General features: G+C 50.1%; 1 protein-coding gene across 3 annotated transcripts; it reads right to left on the reverse strand.

The window, feature by feature from the left end:
* Window positions 1–100: 100 nt before the first annotated feature.
* FLCN (folliculin) lies at window positions 101–24,494 on the reverse strand. 3 transcript variants are annotated; one of them, XM_055135713.1, is made up of 12 exons: window positions 24,386–24,494; window positions 18,814–19,086; window positions 17,216–17,362; window positions 14,862–15,083; window positions 13,507–13,667; window positions 9,797–9,888; window positions 7,903–8,093; window positions 4,650–4,763; window positions 3,540–3,663; window positions 2,389–2,520; window positions 2,052–2,157; window positions 101–1,305 (listed from the first exon to the last, which is right to left on the reverse strand). In XM_055135713.1, exons 2-12 carry the CDS (start codon window positions 19,060–19,062, stop codon window positions 1,104–1,106), a joined length of 1,740 nt encoding a protein of 579 aa, XP_054991688.1. In that variant the 5' UTR covers window positions 19,063–19,086; window positions 24,386–24,494; the 3' UTR covers window positions 101–1,103. The 3 variants fall into 3 exon arrangements, with proteins under 3 accessions (XP_054991688.1, XP_054991687.1, XP_054991689.1); XM_055135712.1 differs by lacking the exon at window positions 24,386–24,494 and adding an exon at window positions 23,882–24,357; XM_055135714.1 differs by lacking the exons at window positions 14,862–15,083; window positions 24,386–24,494 and adding an exon at window positions 23,882–24,359.
* Between the last annotated feature and the right edge of the window lie 158 nt (window positions 24,495–24,652).

Raw genomic sequence — 24,652 nt, forward strand, 5'->3', positions numbered from 1 at the left:
CGTTCAGGCCCTACTAGTATTAATTTCATTATAATATTTTCTGTGACTCATCCCACTTAAATTTTAGGGATCAAAGCAATAAAACAATGTGGTCAGCAGCTACAAAAATACACTTTTATTGTGTTTTAAGTTCTTACATGATACAGAGACCTAGTTATATAAACTTAATCTTTACATTAAATATAAACAAAAATATAAACAAATAGCAAGACTGCTGGAAAATCTCCCCCACCCCACATTCACTCTTGAAACCATATTCTAAAAACTTATCTGTAGTAAATGTAAATGTATAAAGACAACTAGAGGGTGAAGTGATATGGCATAAAGCCACAGTGGGTCTCTCGATTCTATACACAGTGAGTTAGGCAGATCAGATGCCTTGATTCTCCACATCAGCAAAGCATCTTCCAGTGACAAAGATCTGGTTTTGTCCTCTGGGAGCCACTATAGGTTGCTATAGGCTATATCGCACTCTCAAAGCCACAAGAGAACATACCCACGCAACTTGAGAACATGAATTTTAGGGGATCCAATAAGGAAAATCCACTCCAACTCCAAAAAACCTTTCTTAGGAGTCCTAACTCAAAAACAAGTCACTGAAAATGACTAAAAATCAGCATGTGTACTGGAATTTCACAAGTGCAGTAAAACATACAGAACCAAACATACGACCTGGAAAACTGAATTTCAAAATGGAAAGGTTCACACATTAGCCTTGAGAGAGGATGTGTTATTACAGCTCAAATAGCCACACTGGGACTAGAATGGCACATCTTTCCTGTACAGTTGAAATTTATGTCTGATAAATACACATTTCCCTGCCCACCACTTCTCACAGGTGTGCAAACACTGGGCACTCACTGTCAGTTTCCTCTGCCTCTAAAGCACTCCAGTTGGAGAGAGGATGCCAAGTACACCGAGTCCAATCCCACGCAGCGGAGGGAAAAGTTCAAGCCCCAGACTCTGTCCCTTGCAGGAAACAGCTCCATGCTGCAGTTCCCGATGGGAGGAGTCTGCGACAATAGACCTCTCTCAGCTGAAGGGAAGGATGGCTGTGTCACCCCTTTCCAGGCAGTGTGCATTGGACACATTCCCATGATGGGTCAGTTTCGAGCCTCTGTGGTTGTGGGGCTACGGACTGTAGACATGAGATGTGACTTGTAGGTTTTGCTCAGGCCTGTCATCCAGAATTTGAGCAGTTTCACATTGTCCTCCTCAGAGGCACCCAGAATACTCAGGAGCTTCTGCGTGTCTTCTTTGGGTCGACTGTCCACTTTGGTGAATTTAAAAAGGACCTTTACTTTGCTGTAGAAAACCAAAAACAAAACCTTAGATATCATAGCACGATGGCATGACGAGCATTCTAGCCTTGGAACTTAAATGGCTCCAAGATTAGAACAGCTCTGCAACTAAGATGCAATTCTAATTGCACCACATGGTTCCCCCGCTGTAGGACCACTCATCCGCCCATCAGCCCTAACCCTGGGGAGTATGGCCAGCGCACAAAAATGGGGGTGGGATGGGGGAGAGAGTAAGAAGACACTTTTACCCCATCTTCCAGGGAGATGGCTCCAAGCAGTATAGCACAAGTCCTGAGTTTGTTCCTTAGCGCTGTTTGATCCCCTCAAGCACTGAGTGAGCCACTCCAAGCACTGTGCCAAGAGTAACACCTGAGCACCACTAGGTTATGGTACCAAACCAAAAAGGAACTAAGACGTTGAAGAAATAAATGAACTTGCTGAATAAAGAGAGAATGCCTACTATGTGGTTTTTAGATTTTTTTAAAGTTAATTAGCAGCAAATAAAAACCAGCTTCTCTTGTAGGTGGTATCACCCTAGGCGACAAAGGAACTGCGTGAGGTTGGGAGGTCTGGGATCCCTTGCTCAAGGTCCCCCAGCTAACTGGTCTTTGAACATAGTCTGCCCTTTGAGAGGTGGAAATCTCTCTTGGTGACCAGAGCTCTGCCTCCTCCTTTTCTGGAAACTGCTCCTGGTTTCATCAGCAGAGACCCATCTGGAAGCCACTATTCCAGGAGCTAGAGCATGCTTACTTCATCCACTCCTCCTTCAGGCAGATGAGGCACTGGTCCACCACATCCACAGAGAGATTCTGGTTGGTCAAAGCAGCTTCCATCTTGTTCAGGATGGTGGGTCCGACTGGGAATGGAGGGGCAGAGATCAGCACACAGGAGAGAGGAAACCTTCCCTTTGGGTGTATGCATGCACGTGCATATACACCTAGTGCCGCCTTCCGTTTGGGAGTATGTGTGTGGCTCTGGGAATCTAACCCAGACTCACACGAAAGGCAAGTGCTCTGCTGCTGAGTCACTGCCCAGCCCTTCTGCCCACTCTTGCTCTGGAGACACAAGTCCCATTCGCAGCACCTACCTCGGTCTGCAGCTACCGGACTGCCACTGGTCACCACAAACTCGTACTTGCTGAGAGACTGATCATCCTCACACCCTGTGGAGTGGAGGCTGGAGCGGGTGGCCGTGTGGACCTCCACCACAACAGCAAATTCTGTGACAAAATAAACAATACAAGCTCTGTGAAGTGCTCCTTGTCCTCTTCACAAGCCCTCTCACTCCCAATTTCTGACAGCAATTATGGCCAGGTGAAAAACCTTATATTCAGAGCTTCAGCACTCAAAGTCTTCCACAGCTTATTTGTCAATAAAGCTGAGTTTTATTAATTACTAATAATGTGTTGTACTATAGTAATTATATACTTCAATCGACACCAAACGGCCCGAAGGGAGCCATTCACTGTAATGCCGTCTCAGTGAGGGGGAAACTCGGGAGAGACCTGCGCAATGGTATCTATTTGACTAGCACTAGTGAGAATTTCAAACCATTCTTCAAACTACAGCCTGTGCTCCTAACACAACCCAGAAAACAAGGTGCTGCCTCAGAGGATGCAGAATCCAATGCCAACACCAAGAACCCAACTAAAGAAGGGCAGGTGGTGCTACTGGGCACCAAACAGACTGTGAGCACAACCACGTGCCCAGCCCAGTCACTTAGCTCTGCACCCAGGCTGGCCAACGCCTACAGTCCCCAAGAGGACGCCGGTTAGCTCCCTGCTTGTCTGTAGAGAGTCAATTTATCAGCTGAGGGTGGCACGGAGGCTAACTGTACTGAGGACTGTCTCAGAGGGATTTAAGGCCTTTCGTTTATAGGAGAAAGACAGGAGAGACCGATCACTGGACAGGCAGGACACAGACGGTGTGCCACTCCGTCATCAAGCAGCCTCCAAACCATGTCCCCAGCTGGGAATGAGGAGGCTAACATCCACCTGCGCTGTTCTACCCGCCCCTCCTGCTGAGAACCACACCACAGGTCACTTTGACCCTGAGGCTTCCCAGTCCCGTTTTGCCCAAATTTTAAAGACAAATAGGCCTGAAGCCTCCGGGAACGTGATCTCCCAAGGCAGGGTACAGGCCCTGCGGTGAGCAGGCATGCTCTCAGAGTCGGGACGAAGACCCAGTTCTGCACCTGATCCTGAGGCAGGGGAAGGCGGCTCCCCAGAAAGGCACACACCTGAGGAGAGCACGTGCAGGGGAATCTGCACATGGGGGCTGAGGCCCAGAAAGTTGCACCGGTAGGCCTCCTCGTACTGGCTGCTGTAGGGGATGATGCGGACGCAGCCCACCGGCAACATGGTCTAGAGAGGAGAGAACAGAGAGTCCACACCAGCAGGAAGCTCCCAGCCCTGTCTCCCACCTCACACGTTCACCCAACCCTTCCAAAGCTTCCCCTCTGCCCAGGAGGCAGCCCTGGGTCCCTGCCCCACAGCAGCGTCTTTCCTGCAGCCACAACCCGTCATGAGAGACTGCTGCGAGCTTTGGGGCATTCTCACACGTCTCTTGTCCCCCCATCCCTAAGAGATTATATGCTTCTGAAAAACACCCTGTCCTATGTGCCCTCATGGTCTGACAGAGGGCAGAAGTTACAATTTAAAATACAGTGGTCAGCTGCGCAGTGCTACACAACTGGGTGTGAGCACAGTACCAGGCCAAGTACCGCTGGGAGTGGTCCCACAGTGCCCTCAGCACTGCATAGAAGGCAGGTAGGCCTTGCATGTGGCTGATCTGGTTCGATCCCTGGGCATCCCATATAGTCCAAGTACCGCCAGGAATAATTCCTGACTAGAGCAAGGAGTAACCCATAAGCATCACTGGGTTGGTCCAAAGCCTGCAGCCCCCAAAAAACAAGAGAACATCAGAGCATCCACTACATTCCCCACAACGCAGGATGAACACGTGTACATCACCTGCATCCCAGCAACTGTCTCCACAGAGGAGCTGGAGGGACCTAGACCCACTCTACAGCAGCTACTAACCACTCTGACGGCTTCTCAGAGGGAAGTAGCCACTGGGAAGGGTAGATAGGCAGTCAGGGAAACCCATCAATGACTACTATCAATATCAGAGAAAACAGATCCGAGACTCAGGCATAAGCTGCTGCTCTGAGCCTAGCATTCACACCTAAAGCCAGGGCTGTAGTTTCAATTCACTTAACATTGGTTTATAACACTGCATATATTTTAGGATCATTATCACACGACACCCTCTATAGGACTGCTTATGATTAATCCCACCAGGCAAATCCCATCTTGCTATGAAACATAGAGGAAATAGGTGCTCTTACCCGAAGAACGTCAAAAGCTGACTGGACAAGGTCTGAGTCTCTGCTTTTCCAGATCACCTGGTTTCCCATGAGAACATGCCAAGCCAACATGCGAAAAGATGGGGCACCCAGGACCTAAAGAATACAGTTCAGTGTTTTTCTGCCCTGAATTTCTCCTTTCTTTCCAACTGAAGTTATTCATGTGTATGTCTACAATTTTCTCTGTATAATGAATGAATATGGGTTAGAAGAAAGTCACTTACCTTCTTGGGGAGGTTAGATAATTTGTTCAAGGTAATTTGCTCAAAAGGGGAGAAACAAACTTTCTGGGTTTGGGACCAGAGAGGTAAGCGAGTAAGACTCTTGCCTTGATGCATCTGACCCAGGTTTGATCCCCAGAATCCCATACGGTCCCCTCAGCACCACCAGGAGTAAATTCTGAGTGCAGACCCAGGAGTAACCTCTGAGTAATGATGGGTGTGGCTCAAAAACAAAACAAATTTTTCTGGATTTGGGCCAGAGTGATACTGAGGGAAGCCCCTGCATCATATATGCTCCACTGCCCAACCAGAGAATTGAAATAATCCTCTAGCACCTCCAGGTATGACCCCCAAAACAAAAATAAGTTTCTGAATCTGCAAATAAAAGCTGATCCCAAAGTTCTATACACTTTAATATCTTTCCTCTAATCTTATTCTTAATAACCTGAAGGTGGCCAGAGATAGCTCAGTGGGGAATAGCTTGCCTTGCGCATAGCCTACCTGGGTCTGACCCCTGGCATGCCATATGTCACCCAATCCTCACCAGAAATTTTCCTGACAGATCCAAAGTAGGCTGGGAGGTAGTACTGTGGGTAGGGCATTTGCCTTGCATGCGGCCAACCTGGGTTCGATTCCCAGCATCCCATATGGTCTCCCGAGCACTGCACAAGTTCTCCAGTGCAGAGCCTGGAGCAACCTCTGAGCACCACTAGATGTGGCACAAAACTAAAAACAGCAACAACAAAACCTGGAGAAGAAAAGTTCTATTTTTTTTTTTTTTTGACAATTATCTTCTTTCTCTCTCTCTCCATGCTTTATTTTGCAGAACCATGTGAAAGCACATATGTTGCGACTCTTCAGCTTCAGGAAGAAAAAGCATTTCTCCACACCCCCAGACACACCAACCAGAGGCCAGAAAGCCAATATCCAGAGCCTCAAGTCTCAGCAATGTCCTTCAGCTGTTCTTCTTTTGAACACAGGTTTTTGTGATCACAGTGCTTCTTCTGATCTCAATGGCCTTGAGTTGTCCTGTCTTAATTCTGCTTTAACCTGAACACTATATTCATTTTAATGAGATGAATGTTTTAGAAGAATTCAAAGTATTCAAAGTACTCCCACCTCTGTGGGATTCAAGATTCCTCCCAACCTAAGTCCATGTCAGCAATCAACAAGGATGATTTCAGTCAAATATGTTTGCCATGGATGAATGTTTTTATCCAGAAGTTCCACAGAAACTTCTGTGGAGCAGAAGTTCCACAGAAACCATTAAGTCATTTGGTTTTCCAAAAGAGAAATAACTATCTGCTCATCCAGTTTATGCTTAACATAAAAATAAAAATAGAAAAATATGATCAAAAGGGGCAATCTGCCCTCATAATCTAGAGATCACCTCCTCTAATATAAAAAATGTCAACACTGTGTTTGACTTCTGCATTGGTATGTACATAAGTAAATATACATATACCATATATATGTATACATATATGGCATGCAAAAATTATTAGTATGTATACTATATTACCTTCATCTTTATACTTAATGAAATTTCATTGTTTGGACAATAAAAAACCTATTACTGGGGCTGGAGCAATAGCACAGCGGGTAGGGTGTTTGCCTTGCACGCGGCTGAGCCGGGTTCGATTTCAGCATCCCAGATGGTCCCCTGAGCACCGCCAGGGGTAATTCCTGAGTGCAGAGCCAGGAGTGACCCCTGAGCATTTCCGGGTGTGACCCAAAAAGGAAAAAAAAAAACCCTATTACTATGGTTAGACATTCAAGTTGTTTCCAATTTTTAAAAGAAAGACATTCTGGGGGCTGGAGCAATAGCACAGCGGGTAGGGCGTTTGCCTTGCATGTGGTTGACCCGGGTTCGATTCCCAGCATCCCATATGGTCCCCTGAGCATTGCCAGGGGTAATTCCTGAGTGCAGAGCTAGGAGTGACCCCTGTGCATCGCCAGGTGTGATCCAAAAAGAAAAAAAAGAAGATATTCTGGAGGCCAGAGAGATAGTACAATAGGTAATTCATAGGTAATTCACCAGCCCTGCATGCAGTTTACCCTGTTTCTATACCTGGCAACCTATATGGTCTTCCATGCCCTAAGGGAATGAGCCCTGACCACAGAACCAGAAAGAGGAAGCCCTGAGCACTGCCAGATGTGGCCCCCCAAAAAGGGGGGATAAAATAGCATCACAGGGTCAGAGAGGTAGTACAGGGATAAGAATCGTTTCTTGCATTCAGATGATCCCAGTTCAATCTCCAGCACCAAAGGATCAGCTGAGTACTGCTTAGAGCAAACCCCCTCACAACAAAAAAAGAATGGCTATCGGGGCTGCAGAGATAGCACAGTGGGTAGGGCGTTTGCCTTGCATGCGGCCGACCCGGGTTCAAATCCCAGCATCCCATATGGTCCCCTGAGCATGGCCAGGGGTAATTCCTGAGTGCAGAGCCAGGAGTAACCCCTGTGCATCGCCAGGTGTGACCCAAAAAGCAAAAAAAAAAGAATGGCCATCACTTTCACTCCGCATGCAAGCTGTAAGCAGACTAGCAGTGTGCCTCAAATGGGAGAGTACATGCTCATGTGTGTGGTTCCCCGGATTCCATCCCTAGAACTGCATGGCCCCCAAGCACTGCTGGGTGTGGCCCTGGCGGCTAAGTATTGCAGCAGCAAAAATAATAACATCAAAGCCCAGTAAAAGTACAACTTCATACCTTTAGAAAGTTCTAAAACGGTCAGATTAGAGGACTACAGAATGCCAAATAACCAATGACTTTCTTTACATAAAACACAGAAATCAATCCCTGTAAGAGAAGCACTGATTTTCTGCCCAACCACCCAAGATGCCTACCAGAGTCTTCAGCAACCAACCTAGACAGTTTTCAATTGTTCCGAGAAACAACTCCCTGCTGGACTCAAACAGGCCCAGCAGACAGTATCTGGGATAGAGACACAGTGAAGGAGAGGAATGGGCTTTTCTGAGTTTCTGATCAGGGCTTGACCCTTCTACTACCTACCTGCCTCATATGCCTAAGAGACTTAAAGACAGACAGCTTTCGGGTCTGCCAGTTTCCACAGTCCAGCAGCAAGGAAGAGTCTGCTGGGCATTTGCTCAGCTCTCGTCCTTCTGCACCCTCTGGCAAGCCAGGTGCTTTTTCTTCCTCTTCAGTTTCTGAGTTGTCCCAACTTTCTGATTCTTCTTCTAAGTCTGCAAGTTGGACAACAAAGAGTTATGAAACATGCTGCCCCAAAACTCCTCATCCCCTGGATTCATCAGTCTCCTTACAATGTGACCACTTCAGCCCGAAGCATCACCTGATTAAATGGACTAGTCAGTTATGAATTTCTTGGGTTAAGGATCAAACCCAGGGCCTCAAAGATGAGAAACATGTGCTCTACCACTAAGCTACATCCTCCTGACTTCTGTCTTGGCTAATTCCCTCATGTAGTCTTTGGAGCCCTGGGGGTAAGTAGGCAGAAAGAGTCCAGTAGACGGTTTACTCACTGTGTTGCAAAGCTGCTATGAAAGTGTGATGTTTGGTCTGTGTAAACAGATCTCACTAACAGATTGCCCTGGACATCTTCACTAGCCTAGAAATGTGTGATCACAATACACTATTCTAGGGTCAACCGATCAGAGGATGTGAGAATCAACTCCAAGGTTTGTCTTTTTGGCTTCTTTTGTTAGTTTTGGGAGCCACACCTGGCTCAGAGTTACTCCTGGCACTGCATTCAGGGATCACTAATGGCAGGCTCAGGGGACCAGATGGGATGCTGGGGATCAAACCAGGTCAGCCAAGTGCAATGCTGACCCTTGCTGGCCAAAGCTGACCATGTGCAACCCAGGTAGTACCCACTGTACTACCTCTTTGGCCCAAGGTTTGTCTTTTGTAAGCCTGTTCACTGACACTGTTACCTTACACCCATTTCTCTACTTTGAAAAATATGTTTGAATGCAAATGTGTGTAAATCCCTTGACCAAAGAACAAATCTCAAGGCCAGGAAAGTAACCCAACAGCCTGAGCACATTCTTTGCATAAAGAAGCCTTGAATTGAATTTCTGGCACCACATGGTCCCAGGAGAACCCACCAGGTGTGATCCCAAAACCAAACCAAAACAGCTCCAATTTATTAAGGCTGACCACTCACAAAAATAATATTAGTACAGCACTACTAGTAAAAACTGCACATCACAAATCTGATTTTGCCAACCCCATCATTATGACTATATAGAATTAAATCATTCAGAAGTGAGGCTGATATATATATACCCCAGAATGCTCTAGGAAATTATTTAAACACATGGGTGGGCCAAAGAGATAGTACAGTGGATAGGGTTCTTGCCTTGCATGTGGCGAACCAGGTGCAATTGCTGATACCACATGTGATCCCCAAGTACTGCCAGGCATGATCCCTGAGCACAGAGCTAGGAATAAGCCCTGAGCACAGCCAAGTGTGGTCCCAAAATACAAACGTTGAGTAAAACACAGGTCCCTGAGTGGCAGATAGAAGTCAATCTAGTGACAAACATGGAGAAGGCTGAGTAGGTATCAGAGATGTCTGGAAATCACTGACCTTGACTGAAATACTTCCACTGAAGCATAACATTTTATGGATAAAAAGAAATTAGATGGTCTAGACAAACTAAGCACTCCACTATCCTGAAGGAGGAATAAGAAAACTTTCTATCAATCCACCCTCTCCAGAGACTGCTGGATTCTCCCAAGCTACCTGGAAACAGGGAACACAACAGAAACACGTGGGTGAAAGGGTGAGGATCTGAAGAGGCGTCTCCTGGGCACTCCTTGTTCTCGGACCCCCTCATCAGCCTTTGATCCCTCCACAGCGGAGGCCCAAGCAACTCCCCCAACAGCATCAGCAGCAACGGCTCCAGCACACTGTCCAGCTCACCCGCAAGCTTTTCCATCTGGACCAGGGTGTCCTCAGTGGGGGCGCCCTCCAGGAGCTTCTCTGTCAGCCGGCTGCCGCATGCCTTCAGGAGCCTGGGAACAAAGTACATCTATGAAGCCTTCCTGTCAAAAAGAAAAACCAACCCTGTAGCCAATCAGGCTTCCTAACCTACCAGCTTACAGAAAGCGGGGCTATAAAACACGCTGAATTAACCACGAAGCTATGAAGAGCTGGAGCGCAAAGGCCTACAGGGCAAACAGCCCAGGACAGGCACAGGAAAATCAAGCAGGGGCGGGGGGGGGGGGGGGGTGGCCGGGGTGGAGCAGGAGTGGAGGGTGAGCTGGGCACGGAGGGGAAACAGCCAAAGACTAGTAACTTCGAGCAATCTACACAGTCCAGGGAGCTCTTCTGGTCCCGATTCCTAAGTCAACACTAAGGCAAACAGGAGAGACAAAACATGGTCTGGCCTGCATGGTACAAAAGAAACGGTCAATTCCACTGCTCTGTAGTTTTCAGATTGAACTGATCTGATACTACTTTTTTTTTTCTGTTTTTTTTTGGTTTTTTTTAGGTCATACCCATGATGCTCAGGAGTTACTCCTTGCTCTGCACTCAGTAATTATTCCTGGCGGTACTCAAGGGATGCTGGGGATTGAACCCGGGCTGGTCGCGTGCAAGGCAAACATACACTACTATCGCTATGGCCCCTGATAGTTACTTTAAGGGGCCGGGGGGTGGTTCGGTGGCAGAGTGCATGCTTTGTACAAGTGAGGCCGTGGAGTCAACCTCCAGCACTGTCAAACAATCAACAAATCCAGGGGGAAAAATGAAGAAACAAAAGAAGTAGCATTCCCCATAGTGATTAACTGATTCACTGGAGACAGGGACATTAGTTCATTATACAACTGCGTTTATTTGAAAATTTCCCTGATAAAAGTGATTTTTACGGTTTTGGAGTCATACCCAGCAGTGCTCAGGGCTTACTCTTGGCTCTGTGCTTGGGGATCACTCCTGGCAGTGCCTGAAGGTGCTGGGAATTGAACCTGGGCCTTGCCAGGTTCTGTAAGGCAAGTCCCTTATCCCCTGTATCATTTCTTAGCCCAAAAAGTAATTTTTAAAAGACAGGTGCAGGAGCAATGGTACAGTGGGTAGGGCACTTTTCTTGCATGCAACTGACCCAGGTACAATCCCCAGTATTGGATATTAACCCTAAGTTAGGCTTTATCAGTGAATCGCCCCTTTCCCTCCTCCCAGTGAGGCTCAAAGTGCTCTTCCAAGCATCCATAATCCCCTGAGTTTATCTTTAACCTTTCCTTTGTGTTTTACACCTCATTGTCACAGTTCCCCAAGTAATCTTGGTTAGTTATATGTCAAAACTTTCTGGTAATTCTGGATTTTGTATTTATAGTGAATTACTTGCTTTTCTATTTCCCCTACAGCCTTTTATATTTTACGATAGAGCGATTTCTTTGGTTAAACACAGAAAGACCTTTAGTGCTATGCTCCTAATATTTGGAAGTTGACTGATTCTGAAATATATCTACTCCCTGGGCATCTGTAATAATTACTTGACTCAGGTTTCAGTTGCTGTAGTTCCCAAAATGGAGGTCCCACTATGGGGACTGGGATGGACCCGGGGCAAGTGGCGAAGCTACACTGGCATAGAAATGGGACAGTCTAGAAAGCATAAATGAATTGTCCTGATGCAAACTGTTACAACTTAAGAGACAGGACCCCTATGGGGAAGAATAAGCTGAAATGACCTGAGGACTTAGTCTGGAACTTACGGTAAAAGACTCACTTGCTCTCAGAGCCCAAAGAACTAAGTTTTGGGATCTTTATCTCTTACTGTGTTTATCCAAGTGACTGCAAGTATTGGTAAGAAGTCAAATTAATTGTTTGACTTAATTGTTTGGTATATACAACTAGAAGGAAAGAGAAGAGCAATACAGATGTCCCTGGGAGACAGAGCGTCTCCTTGAGTTTCTCTCCCCCCAAGAATCGCCTCTGCTGGAGCGTTTTCCCTCTGTAAACCACACGGACATGCAGCCCATGCCTCTGGCCCTTCAGAGGCTCTGTAAGCACGCCAGCAGCCCTGCATAAACAGGCCATTTCACCAGCAGGCTGTGGTCCCCGTCTGTTTGTCTCTCTGCTGGGGAGGCCTAGGGAGGATGAGAGGCGACTCTCAGCCACTGAAAACATGTGTCATTGCGGCACCCACATGCTGCTTTGTGAACTCACACCCAGCACCACATATGTTCCCCCAAGCCCTGCCAGGATGGGATTGTACGACAGGTGATGGAAATAGATATTCTTTCTCTTTAGTTCACAGGTTTCTGGGAGCTGCACTCAAGGATCTATCTCTGATCTGAGGTGCCTCATCCACACTGGGACCTGATTTGGATAAGATCCTGGATATGAAATAGATGCCACACAGGAAGAACTCAGGGAGTCTCAGAAGGATTTTGTCCTGTAATAGGAGGAAAAGCAACCAATGTGGCCAGCAGACACAATGTGCTGGGTTATGTCCAGAAATTTGCTGACACTCCTCCTTGCTCTCCCCACCGACTAAGCCAGCCACAGCTTCATGGTACACTGAAGGCAACAGGGGCACTGAGACCTCCAGGCCCCAACTAAATCCATTTTTATGTGTTTTGGGGTCCTACCCGGCTATGTTCAGGCTTCCTCCTGGCTCAGGGAACTCTGCAGATAGTGCTCAGGGGACCACAGGGGGTATGAGGGATCACACCCAGCCAGCACTTACGTACTGTACTATCTCTCCAGCCCCCCGAAATCCTTCTTGATCAGTGACTCTGGGGTGTCTGCTCAGTGAGGATCATTTTTCCCCAAGCGCACTCCAACTTCCCAGACCATGAGAAGCCAGATGTTGGGCTGATGCAGCCCTCCTGAGGACAAAGCACTCCGGAGACAGGCTTAGAACCAGCTAATGTCACCCTCCCAATTCCAGTCCCTCAGAAATTGTGTGAGATAAGTTTATTATTTTTAAAAAGAGAGAACAGGGGCTGAAGAGGTAATACAGTGGGTAGGGCATTTGTCTTCCACACGGTCAACCTGGGTTCGATCCCTAGCACCCATATGGTCCCCCGAGCACGTCCAGGTGTGGTGCAGAGGCAGAAGTAACTCCTGAGTATTTCCAGTTGTGACCCAAAAACCAAAAAAAAAAAAAACCAAAAGGGGTGGGGGAAAAAACCTCCCTTTAAAAGTACTATTGAGATGCTGAGAAGACAGCTCAATATGCAAGGCACTGGTGTGGATTTGGTGACAGATTTGGATTCACGGGATGCCACTGGGTCCCAAGTACCATTTCCACAGCACTGAACTGCCCAGCCCAGCTGGCTGAATATGACTGGGAACACCCCTGTGCTTCCCGAGTCCTGCTTGGGGGGCCAAAAATAAATTTTAAAAAATGAAATTACTACTGAAAAGTGAGTTCTACCTACTTGACTTTCCACATGTCAGAAACTAGAGAAAAAGCAGTGGCAGCCTGGTTCAGTGCTCACCAAACACACATCACGAAGGCACCAGGTACCCACCCAAGGAGGGCTCATTCCACACTCATGCACAAGCCAGCCAATACTCGGAGGCTCTTAGGGGCAACTCCCATGCACCAAACCTGGGGCTCCCACATGTGAAACATGAACTTGGCTCTTATTCCAAGAGTTGCTAAGCAGAAATGAGAATGACATTACCAGGCAAAGGAGGTGTGAAGGCACGCCCACAAATTGTCGTCACTTGTCAAGGATGTCAGAGAACGGGCAGCATTCCCATTTCTTTGGTGCAGGAATGGTGTAAAGGCTGTGTTCATCCTTTGAGCACGCTGTGGGCATCCAAACTGCTCTGCCTCAAACACCTGAACGCAAAGGGAAGGAGCAAAGGAGCAGCTATGTAAGGAAACAAAGCCAGCCGTACAGCTCAGATCCAGTGCCCTCAGGCCCATCCCACAGGCCTACTCTCGAGGCCTCTGCCTGCTTCTGCTCGGGATAGATCCGGAAGGTGCCACCCATCTCGAATTCCAACAGAATGATTGTTTCCCAGCTTGTAGTCACCTAGAAGGAATGAGCTAATAATTTCTCTAGGTTTGCCTTGCACGTTTGAGGTCCTAGGCTTAGTTCCCAGCAGTTCAGCGAGGCGATATGTGTGTGTGTTGGGGGGTTTAGGGGGGGAGGAGGAGAATTCCTTCTTGTACCCTCTGCTACAACAACTCATCAGGCATCCAATGCCCTTACAAACTCACAAGCCCCAGGCTGTCTCAGTGTTGCTTCTACCATTTCCCAACAGGGAGGCTTCACCACTGCTCAGACACTGCATGAGCAGGACACATGACCAGATCTAGACCAGCCCTCCAGCATCCTCTCTGCCCTCTGGCAGAGCAAATGAGCAACATTCCAACCAGTCAAAATGAGCACAAAGAGCAGAGCCACTGCTCGCCGGCAATGACATAACATGAGTAAGGAGTAAACTTGGGGAGCGGGAGAAGACTGTTTTGTTTTAGGACCACAACAGTGTTCAGGGTGTACTCTTGGCTTTACACTCAGGGATCACTCCTGTGCGGCTAGGGGGCCATATGAGGTGCTAGGGATCGAGTCGGCTGCAAGCAAAGCAAGCGCCCTACCTGCTGTACTATCTCTCCCACCTCCCAAACTGTATAGTTGTTAGCTGCTGGGTATGAGGTCTCAGACCAGAGTATAATCTAGCCTCCCTTTAAAGATGCAATGCTCCCTTTAAATGTAGAAGGTCACAATTATGAGGCAGGTCTGTAACACAATTAACAGACACTTTTCTAATATTAGGTGAAAGAAGGAGGGAAAGACACAGGGATGCAAAGCAGGGCATCTTACTGCAGCACAGAATTCAGAGCTGAATGAGGTCCAGGACAAAGAATCAAGAGAGATCACTAACTGTGTAACACAAAGTCACGACCCTGACTCAGGCCAGGGGACTTCAGTTGGATGCAGAACCAAGAGATAACAATACAACCAGGGCTCTACCCCTCCCCGAGCGTGAAGTCCCTTTGGCCAACACCACCCCCCTTATATGGTGTCACCTTCAGTGCCTTGCCCTGGAGTTCATCAATGATCCCACGGATCTTCCCCAGCAGGAAGGGCCAGGAGTTGATGAGGTAAATCCGGTCCATCATGATGGCAATGATGCTATACCAGCGCTGGAAGCCTCTGGCCAGGCTGTCTTTGATGAAGAAGGTGTGGCTAAAGACAAAACCATGCTGCTCGTCCCCGAAGAAGATGGGGCCTTCCCGGCCAGGGCAGACCTGAGACAAAACAACAGCCACTCAGGCACAAAGCCCCCTCACTTGAGGAAAACGAGCAAACCCTCCTTCTCAGACGTTCCTTTCTGCAGTGATTACAGGGAGAATGAGAACGGTGGGAAGAAGAGAGGGAAACGTTGGGCTGGAGAGAGGATTCCCAGTAGAGTGCTTGCCATGCATGCAGCCCATCCAGGTTCAATCCCTAGCACCACACGTGGGTCCCCTGGCACCACCAGAAATGTTCCCTAAGCAGAGCCAGGAGTAAGCCTGAGCATTGTTAGGCACGGCTCAAAATCAAAACAAGAAAAGAGAAAGAGAGAAGAAAATGTAATAATCATCTGCCTCTGGGATCAGACTTTCTGAAGAGGGGGCTTGTTTGGGGTTTTTGTTTGTTTTTTTAATATTCAGAACCATTTTGTTTCTGTACGGTTTACTTCTTTTTCCTTCTGCTTAATGAACATGGCAACTTACAAAGTTGTAAGGAAAAATGAAAATGAGGGGACATCTCTATTAAATACCCACTATTTAATCAGGCTTTTTGGTTCTAGTTTTTGTTTGGGGGCCACAGTCAGCAGTGCTCAGGCTCACTCCTGGTTCTTCACTCAGAGATCACTCCTGGCTTGGCTTGGGACCACACGGGGTGGGTGCCAGGGACTGAATCTGGGTCAGCAGCATGTATGGCCAGTGCCCTGCCTGCTGCAGAGAACATCTGTGAAGGTATACAAAGACCAGTCCACAGCCAAGCAGGCTCACTACTTTTCCACCTGAAGCCATAAATAACTCTTACACAAATTCTGTATCTCTCCAGATTCAACACTGCCTGGTCACTGATCTGGAAAACACTGTAGAACTGGTAGGTCAAAATACCACTGCAGGGGGCTGGAGCAATAGCACAGCAGGTAGGACGTTTGCCTTGCATGCAGCCAACCCGGGTTCGATTCCCAGCATCCCATATAGTCCCCTGAGCACCGCCAGGAGTAATTCCTGAGTGCAGAGCCAGGAGTAACCCCTGAGCATCGCCGGGTGTGACGCAAAAAGTTAAAAAAAACAAAAAAAACAAAACACTGCAGAGTCCAGAGAATCCAGCTTCATACTTCGTCTGCAGAGAGAATGCGGTCTCCCTCATCACACCATCACATCTTCACGCCTCCTTTACCACAACTCTGCCAGCAAGACTCGGCCCAGCAGAATTGCAGGAGTGGGGCCAGCACGCAGCAGTTCTCAGGAAGCGTGTGAGGGGCAGGGGCAGCAACTCTTATTAACAGGATGAGGGATTCTGGTTTTGGTTTGTGGGATCACGCCAGCAGTGCTCAGGGCCTACTCCCAGCTGTGTACTTGGACCACTATTCCAGGCTGTTCTCCAGGTGCCGGGAACCACACCTGGGCCTTCTGTAAGCGAAGCATGTGCTCAGCCCAGGGCTCCTCTCTGGCCCCAGGGAATTCTTTCTGACAGAGAAACGGAAAAACTGTTTCAAAAGTTCACAAGAGCCACATCCAGGGAGTCTCAGAAAACTAATTCATTTACTGGGGAGCAGGTTCAGGATTACAGGATAATGCCTGTGGCCACAAATGAAAGGACACAAAGGTGAGCTCTTACAATGGGAGCAATGCAAAGGTGAGATCTGACAAAAGAAGAGGCTGGGAACAATGGCAATAATACAAAGGTGAAATAATGAAAAAGGTATTTCCTCTAACCCAAATAAGCCCACCAGGATTTTTTGGGTTAGAGGAAATAACAAAAGTAACAAAAGTTTGGTGCTTGAAAGGACTGCTAGCAGCCTTCTAAAATCTAGAAAAGAAGGGCTGGAGCAATAGTACAGTGGGTAGGGCGTTTGCCTTGCACGCGGCCAACCCGGGTTCAATTCCCAGCATCCCATATGGTCCCCTGAGCACCGCCAGGGGTAATTCCTGTGTGCAGAGCCAGGAGTAACTCCTGTGCTTCGCCGGGTGTGACCCAAAAAGCAAAATAATAATAATAATAATAATAATAATAATAATAAAATAAAATCTAGAAAAGAGAAACTAACAGAACAGGCCACCACGCCCCACCAGCTTCCTTATGGCAGGGCTGATGGAACCGTCCAAGGCGCCACGACGCCCAAACAGGCTCTGCACACCCCAGCCACAGCACTCACCTCACAGCTCAGGCTCCGGACACACGCCTGGCGAACAACACTGAAGAGCTGGGGGTGGTTGGGGTGCTGGTGACTGACATATTTAATCGAGGTCTCTTTATCATGGCTGATATACCCGGGATGGCCAGCAGCAAGTGACCGGCAGCCCTGGCGCAGGAAGGAAAAGAAAACCAATCAGAGATCAGACAAGAAGCTTCCTTACTCAGACACAAGCTGACGTAGAAAACCAAATCTATTTTCATATCAAAATAATAGGCTTCTAAAGTTACAGCTGGCTGAAGATTGCAACATTTCCTAGATAGGAAAAACAGAAGAGAGACGGAGAACCTGCCAGAGGTTATGAATGACAGAGCTGGCCCCTGCACCCATGCAGCAGGAGGCCCAAGAGCTCGAGGTCTGCACAGCTTCATTCATCAAAGTGCACATGCCCAACTCCCCTGAACACGTGTCCTTTCTTTTTGTACTTGCTTTTGCCCATGTCCCTGTGTAGGATGTATTCTTTCTTATTTCGGGGTCCATTTGTCCACATCTGCCTGAGATGTTTATTTCCTTCCCTTCTTTGGCCCACATCTGCCTTTACTGTGTAGTTTATGGCATTTTTGCACACATCCCTGCTTGGAGAGTGCACTCTACTTTCCACTCTAGAGAATCCCATATTCTCTCTAGAGTCCAGATCTTTCTCTTTCTTTCATTTCCTAAACAAATGTGCCTTATTACACGCACACACACACACACACACACACACACACACACACACACACACACGAGTCTAAAGTGCAACCTATAATTACAGCAAGAGCCCTTGCTTTATAGCAGGCAAATGCAGGCCGAGAGTCGCCTGTGCAAAGTGCAGGCCGTGTCCCAGATCCAGACACGGCTACATGGCAGAGCCATGAAGACCAAGCCCTCAGTGCTCGTGCAGCAGTGTGAGGCATGCTAAGTCCCTGCATGCAAGTCACACATCAGGGAGGCTGCCCCGAGGACTGTGCTGGGGGCGCTGACACAAGCACCTCCTTCGAAATGCAGGATGTGCAGCAACCTGGCTCAGAGACCCTCTGCCAAGACTCCCTTCCCAGCCTTAGATCTGCACAGGAGGCAGCCTAAAGGCTCTCCTCACCTGTTGTTATTCCTCCCATCTAGACCCCTCACCAGTATTCCTATTTATTTACTAATAAATGTGCCTCCAGCACATCACCCGCTTCTCAGTAGAACCAAAGTGAGGTGGATCAATTCCTGTGTACAGGGGCCCAGCGACACCTAGAAGTTCCATGGGAAGAAGTGGCCTGCTGACAGGACTTAACTTTGTTCCCTGTAATTCATGAAATGCCACAGAATGAAGGGCAGACCCATGAGGCACAAACTCTTGAAGAGGCACATAGGCAGCCAAGCGTGAGTGGAGAGTGTGCGGAGGAGAGAGCTTCAGGTGCCTCCTGGCACGGGGCGGAAAGAAAGCAGCAAACTGGTCTGAAGACCACTCCAGTGTGGTCACACACATGTTCTTTGACCCCAGGGACCTGTTATCCACTGCACACACCAGGGACCAACACCAAGTACAGCACAGGTCCCCCACGAAGTCTTCTACATCCCCAAGCACTTGCCTCACACATATCCGACTTTTTGGGTCCTGGGCTGCTGGATTCTGCGCTGGCCCCTTCGGCTGGACTGTGAGCACGGATCCGACTGCTCATCTGAATGCCACCTTCCTCCTCCTCGGCTTGCTCCCCCTGGCCAGGGCCGTCCCCATTCCCAGCCCCTTGTGGAAGTGGAGAGTGCAGAACCTCTGTACAAAACAGAGTTCGAGGGCCATGGAGCTCACAGAAGTGACAGAGAGCCACAATGGCATTCATGGTGCCTTGGAGACTCTGCAGCACCTGCGCAGGGAGGAGAAACACTGTTAGCTGGTCTGTGCCGCTCACAGAGAGTATCTGCCAGCTCTGCAGAACCAGGACTAGGGAGGGGCCGTCAATGGGCTTCCCAGACAGCACACATCTCCTCCAGGCAGTTCTCCCCAACTTCCCGGTCCTAGCTGAGCACCTTCTTAGTGCCAGCACTATGCTGGGTGCAGGAAAAAGCAAACAACCATGATTCCTACTACAGGTGCCATGACAAATAAAAAAAGGAAGGTGTAAGGTAAATTAATGATGACACCAAAAAAAACTTACATAATAAATCACATGGGGCAACAGGTGGGCAATACAGACAAGAACACATCCAAGAGGCAATGTGACGAGCAGCCCCAGAATAACACAAAGAAATGACCCGCCAGTTCAGAGAACAGGCTCGTCTACTCCAAACACAGCTGCCGGAGCCCTCACAGGTGCGGGGATGCTCCGGCGGACGAGGTGCTGCAGCCCGGCTTGCCTCCGTAGAGAAGGGACATGTAGATCTGCCCATTTGGGCGGTGAGAGGGCGAGCAAGCAAAGCCCAGCGGCTCCAGGGTGAGGCATGACATTGGACACAAGGAGTGCTCTAGTAGGGGCTGAAAGAACAGGCGCCTTGGGGACCGGAGGAGGGAGCCTCACTAGGGTTCCCAGTGTCTGCAGAGTTGGTGGAACCACAGAAGAAAACAAGAGATGAATTGGGAAGACCTTTCTAGGACATGGCGAAGAACCAGAAATGTTTCTCAAGAAACTGCCAAGTCTTTGGTGGTTCTGTGGAGAGAGCAGCCACTGGCAGCAGAGACGGCGGGGAGGCCAATGGTGGGACATGGTGCTGAGCACAGAGGGAGCTGTGCCAGGTGGAGGGACGGCAAGGGCACCACGATGGAGCTGGTGGTCTAACCAAAGCTGGTATGTGAAGGAGGGGAAGAAGAGCTGGCCCAAGTCAGAGGATGACAGTCAACCTCCAACTTTACTCCCAGAGACCATATGAGCAAAACGGCTTAATTAAGAGAGTGTAAGGGCCAGGGAGACTGCTCAAAGGACTGAGCGCATGCTCCGTACGCTGAATAGAGGCTGAATCCCTGGCACCAGATGGCTAAGCACCAAGAGGGAGAGAGAAATGGAGACAGTGAGGGGGAGGGAGACACAGAGACAGAGAAAGCAAGAGAGCCAGAAACAAGAGGGGAGAGGGGAGGGAGGGTTGCGGGAGAGAAGGAATGGGGAGGCAGAGGGCACAAAACTGAGGCTGGGGATAGCTCCCTAGTATCTGTGAGCTAATCCCCTGCACTCCCCACACGTACGCCAGTGCGATCCCTAGTACCACAGCAGCCTGTGAACGCTGACATACTGTCATTGTGTCATTGTGACCCCTGATCCCATAAAGAATTGATGGCCCAGAGAGACAGCAGAGGGGGTAAGGCAACTGCCTTCCATATGGCCAGCCCTGTTTGAATACACAACCTGGCCCCCCCAGGCATCAGTAGAAATGAGCCCTGAGCACAAAGCCAGGAGTAGAGAGAGTAAAAGTCTTCATTCTTCTGCTTTGGATTTTTAAGGAGCTACTTTGGCTTCATGTCAATTTAACCTTTCTGGCAGCCAGAGAGATGTACAAGAGCTAAGGAGTTTGCCTTGCTTATAGTCAAGCCCTCACTGCATATGGTCTCCTGAGCCCTGCCAGGAGTGAACCGTGAGCGTAGTCAGAAGCCATGAGCATAACCGGGTGTGTCCCTCCCCCTCCACAAAAGAAAACTAAATCCAACTACAGACAGTTTAGTCTGCTCCTCAGTGAGGTGACACAGCCATATAGTCGAGTTTTCCCAGCAACCAGGATCAGGATCCACATAAGCCACCCATTGTGACCAATTTCCTTACAATGAAAAGCACACAGGAACAAAGAAATAGAATAGACAATAAGGCTGCAGCTCCCAATGCACCACATAAGGTCCTCTGAGCACCACCGGGCATGGGCCCTGAGCAGAGTCAGGAGAGGCCTTGAGATGGCTGGATGTGAAGCCCCACCCTCCCCAAAACAAAACGAACAACATTTCTGTCTGGGTGCTCAAGAGACAGTACAGGGTTAAGGCACTTGCCTTGCATCTCATCTACTCTGGTTCAAATCCAGGGGTCACTCCTCAGCACAGTACCACAAACAGCCAGTGAGCTCCCCCCCGACACACACACCACTGCCAGGTGTGGCATACAAAAAGCACAAAAGACACACACACACATACCACTGCCAGGTGTGGCATACAAAAAGCTCAAAAGACACACACACACATACCACTGCCAGGTGTGGCATACAAAAAGCTCAAAAGACACACACACACATACCACTGCCAGGTGTGGCATACAAAAAGCTCAAAAGACACACACACACACACACACACACACCCCACTGCCAGGTGTGGCATACAAAAAGCTCAAAAGACACACACACACACACACACCACTGCCAGGTGTGGCATACAAAAAGCTCAAAAGACACACACACACACACACACACACACCACTGCCAGGTGTGGCATACAAAAAGCTCAAAAGACACACACACACACAACCACTGCCAGGTGTGGCATACAAAAAGCTCAAAAGACACACACACACACACACACACACACACACACACACACTGCCAGGTGTGGCATACAAAAAGCTCAAAAGTGCTCCTAACAGTTCTGTCTAGCTGGATGAGGAGCGCCCTAGGCCCCCGAGATAGTCACTGGAAGGCAATGCCCTAGGGGCCCCCAGCTCTGGAGTCACTCAGACCAGCTGGATCAGAAACAAGGTCAGTCCCTGACCTTAACAGGTAAGTGACATCAAATATGGTACTTATCTCTCTCAGCACCAACCCACAACTCCTCTCAGAGTGAATCAGAATATATGGAATTAGAATTCTCCACAGCTGAGGTAAGTTCTTTTTGCTTTTTTTTTTTTTTTTTGGGTCACACCCAGCGGTGCACAGGGGTCACTCCTGGCTCATGCACTCAGGAATTACTCCTGGCGGTGCTCGGGGGACCATATGGGATGCTGGGATTCGAACCCGGGTCGGCCGCGTGCAAGGCAAACGCCCTCCCCGCTGTGCTATCACTCCAGCCCCCAGAGGTAAGTTCTTAATAGTCCGAATCCAACCTTGTTTCTTCTGTTTCGGGGTTAAGGGGAGTAAGGTCATACCCAGAGGCTCCTGGCTCTGTGCTCAGGAATCACCCCTGGCAGTGCTCAGGGAACTGTAAGTAATGCTGCAGATTCCAATCACAGTCTCAGCTGCGACAGCCACTTTACCAACTGTACACTCTCTCTGGCCCCAATTTCCAGCTTGACCAGATGTTTGCTGAAGAAATAAACTGATTTGAGTATGTCTAAGAAGCTTTCCAGGATTCAAGAAGCAGCAGCAATCTCTCCCGCCTGGTCTTCAGCATTGGACTGAAAGCAAGTATTCAAATGCATCAGTCCTGGGACCAACCCCTTCTTAGTGGCTGCACCCTCAGACCTGAACAGGGTCAGTGGCACCCTCCCTTCCACAGGGGTCTATTTCACCCACACTTCCTGGCGTGTCCGTGGGACCATAGAGCACGTGAGACCACTTTATAAATAGCGTTAAAACAGGCTCTACATGAGCAGTGGGCACCAGAATCTGAGGCAACTTCCAACACTACGCAGGAGAATTGCACTCAGCGCTTGGAACCCCAGCAAGTGCAAACTGGAGAGGTCCAAACCCAGTCACACCATGGCCACCAACTCCACTGACTTTCAATCTTGAGTTTAAGAACAGAGCTCCCGGGGCTGGAGAGATAGCACAGCGGGTAGGGCGTTTGCCTTGCACGCGGCCGACCCGGTTCAAATCCCAGCATCCCATATGGTCCCCTGAGCACGGCCAGGGGTGATTCCTGAGTGCAGAGCCAGGAGTAGCCCCTGTGCATTGCCAGGTGTGACCCAAAAAGCAAAAAAAAAAAAAAAAAGAACAGAGCTCCCTGGCGTCTGACTGCAAGGCAAACAGTGTCACGTGCCATTATTACTCAATCACATGATGACAACAATGATAATCTGGCTCCACCTGCACTTTCTCTGTATGAGAGGAGTCGCTCCTGCCACCACCGAAGGTGCAGGGGACGGAGATGCAGCTCCCCACAGTTGGCTCCTCCCTGTCCTCTGACTTGGAGGGTGGCAGGGGGGCCTCCGTGCAAAAGCGCCAGTCCCCGAGCCAAGCATTCTCCCCAAGGTGCTAAGGATGAGAGGACCGTCCGCGTGGGGAGAAAAGCTGTCTTCTCTCTACCCCGAGAAGGGCACTGGGCCGGGTCTCCCGGTGACCAGAGCCTTCCTCGGAATCAGCCTGGAAGAAAAGCCATTAGAACGTGCACCTTCTCCTCTAACTCGGAGGCCAGGAGGGCAAGCACGAGCAACGCGGGGGGGCACCCGACATTAAGGAAGAGCACGCGTGGGGACAGAGAGCTGCCTCGCATCCGGCCAACCAGGCTCCATCCCCAGCCCCCAGGAGGAGTGATCCCTGCGGGCAGAGCCAGGCGTGCAGAGCACTGCTGCGTGAGCCCGTCCCCAGCCGCACAGGAGTGCCCCAGGCTGCAGCTGTCGCGCCCCACGCTCCTCTCCGACCCTCGGCCACCCCTCCACCACGACCCCTCCCCACCGCCCCGTCTCCGCTCCAAGCCCGGCTGCGCTGCCCACCTTCACCGGGGCCCGCCAGCATCGCCACCCCCGCCGCTCGGGCCACTCCCCTCCCTGCCCGCCCGCCACCGGCGACACCCCGGCCTGCGGGGACCCGGGCTGCCTTTACCCAGTCCCGGCCCGAGGTCGCGGCTCAGGGTCCCGGTCCCGTAGAGACGCGGAGGGCGCGGCCTCAGTACGGGCCCCGGCGCAGGGGTGGCCGCGCCCCTGCCAGCGCCGCCCGACAGTGCGTCCTCGTCACGCCGGAGCCGCTCTCCGCCCGCAGCACGCCCCCCGCTCGGGGTCGCCGTCCAGTCGCCAGGCCGCCGCACAGCCAGTCCCCGCGGCCGGCGCCGAGCCCGAGCGCGTGACCCGCCGGGCCCGACCATCGCGCGGCCGTAGGGGGGCGCGCGGCGACGCGCCGGGCCGCCGGACCCCGCCCGCGGAAGGGCCCCCCTCGCTGCACCTCCCGACCCCGACGAGCGGCGGGCAGCCGCGCTCCACGCTCCTGTCCCCGGTGCCCCGGCTCCGCGCCCCCACCCACCCCAGCTTCACAATGGTTCCGACCGCGCCGTCCCGGCCCGTCAGAAGGAACCATTTCACGGGCGGGGGTGGGTGGGGAAGGTAAAGGCACCGTAAGAAGGGATCTGTGGGAAATGAAGCACCCACGCCGAGAGGAACGCCTCGTCTTTGTAGAGAGCACGGTAACCTGCTTGGGCTTAGCCCCCGCGTTAACTAGACGGCCACGGAACCCGGCCACGGTGGAACGCGCGGGAGGCGGGGAGCCGGCTCTCACGTGACCTGGGGAAGCACACAGCGCCGAGCGCCACTGGTTCCGTTTTTAGAGGAGGGGCAGGGGGCGTGGTTGGGAGGAGAGGGGCGTGGCGTGGCGGAGAGGGGC

The sequence above is a fragment of the Sorex araneus genome, chromosome 4 (genome assembly GCF_027595985.1).
Source record: "Sorex araneus isolate mSorAra2 chromosome 4, mSorAra2.pri, whole genome shotgun sequence".
NCBI classification, from domain to species: Eukaryota; Metazoa; Chordata; class Mammalia; order Eulipotyphla; family Soricidae; genus Sorex; species Sorex araneus.

What these genes read in the sequence shown, in the direction of transcription:
- FLCN (XM_055135713.1), bottom strand. Translation starts at nt 19,062, where the DNA reads ATGAATGCCATTGTGGCTCTCTGTCACTTCTGTGAGCTCCATGGCCCT. An exon ending in TCCAGGGCAAGGCACTGAAG is followed by an intron (nt 13,668 to 14,861) that starts GTGACACCATAT and finishes CTTTGCGTTCAG; the next exon opens with GTGTTTGAGGCAGAGCAGTT. An exon ending in CTGAAGGAGGAGTGGATGAA is followed by an intron (nt 1,306 to 2,051) that starts GTAAGCATGCTC and finishes GGTTTTCTACAG; the next exon opens with CAAAGTAAAGGTCCTTTTTA.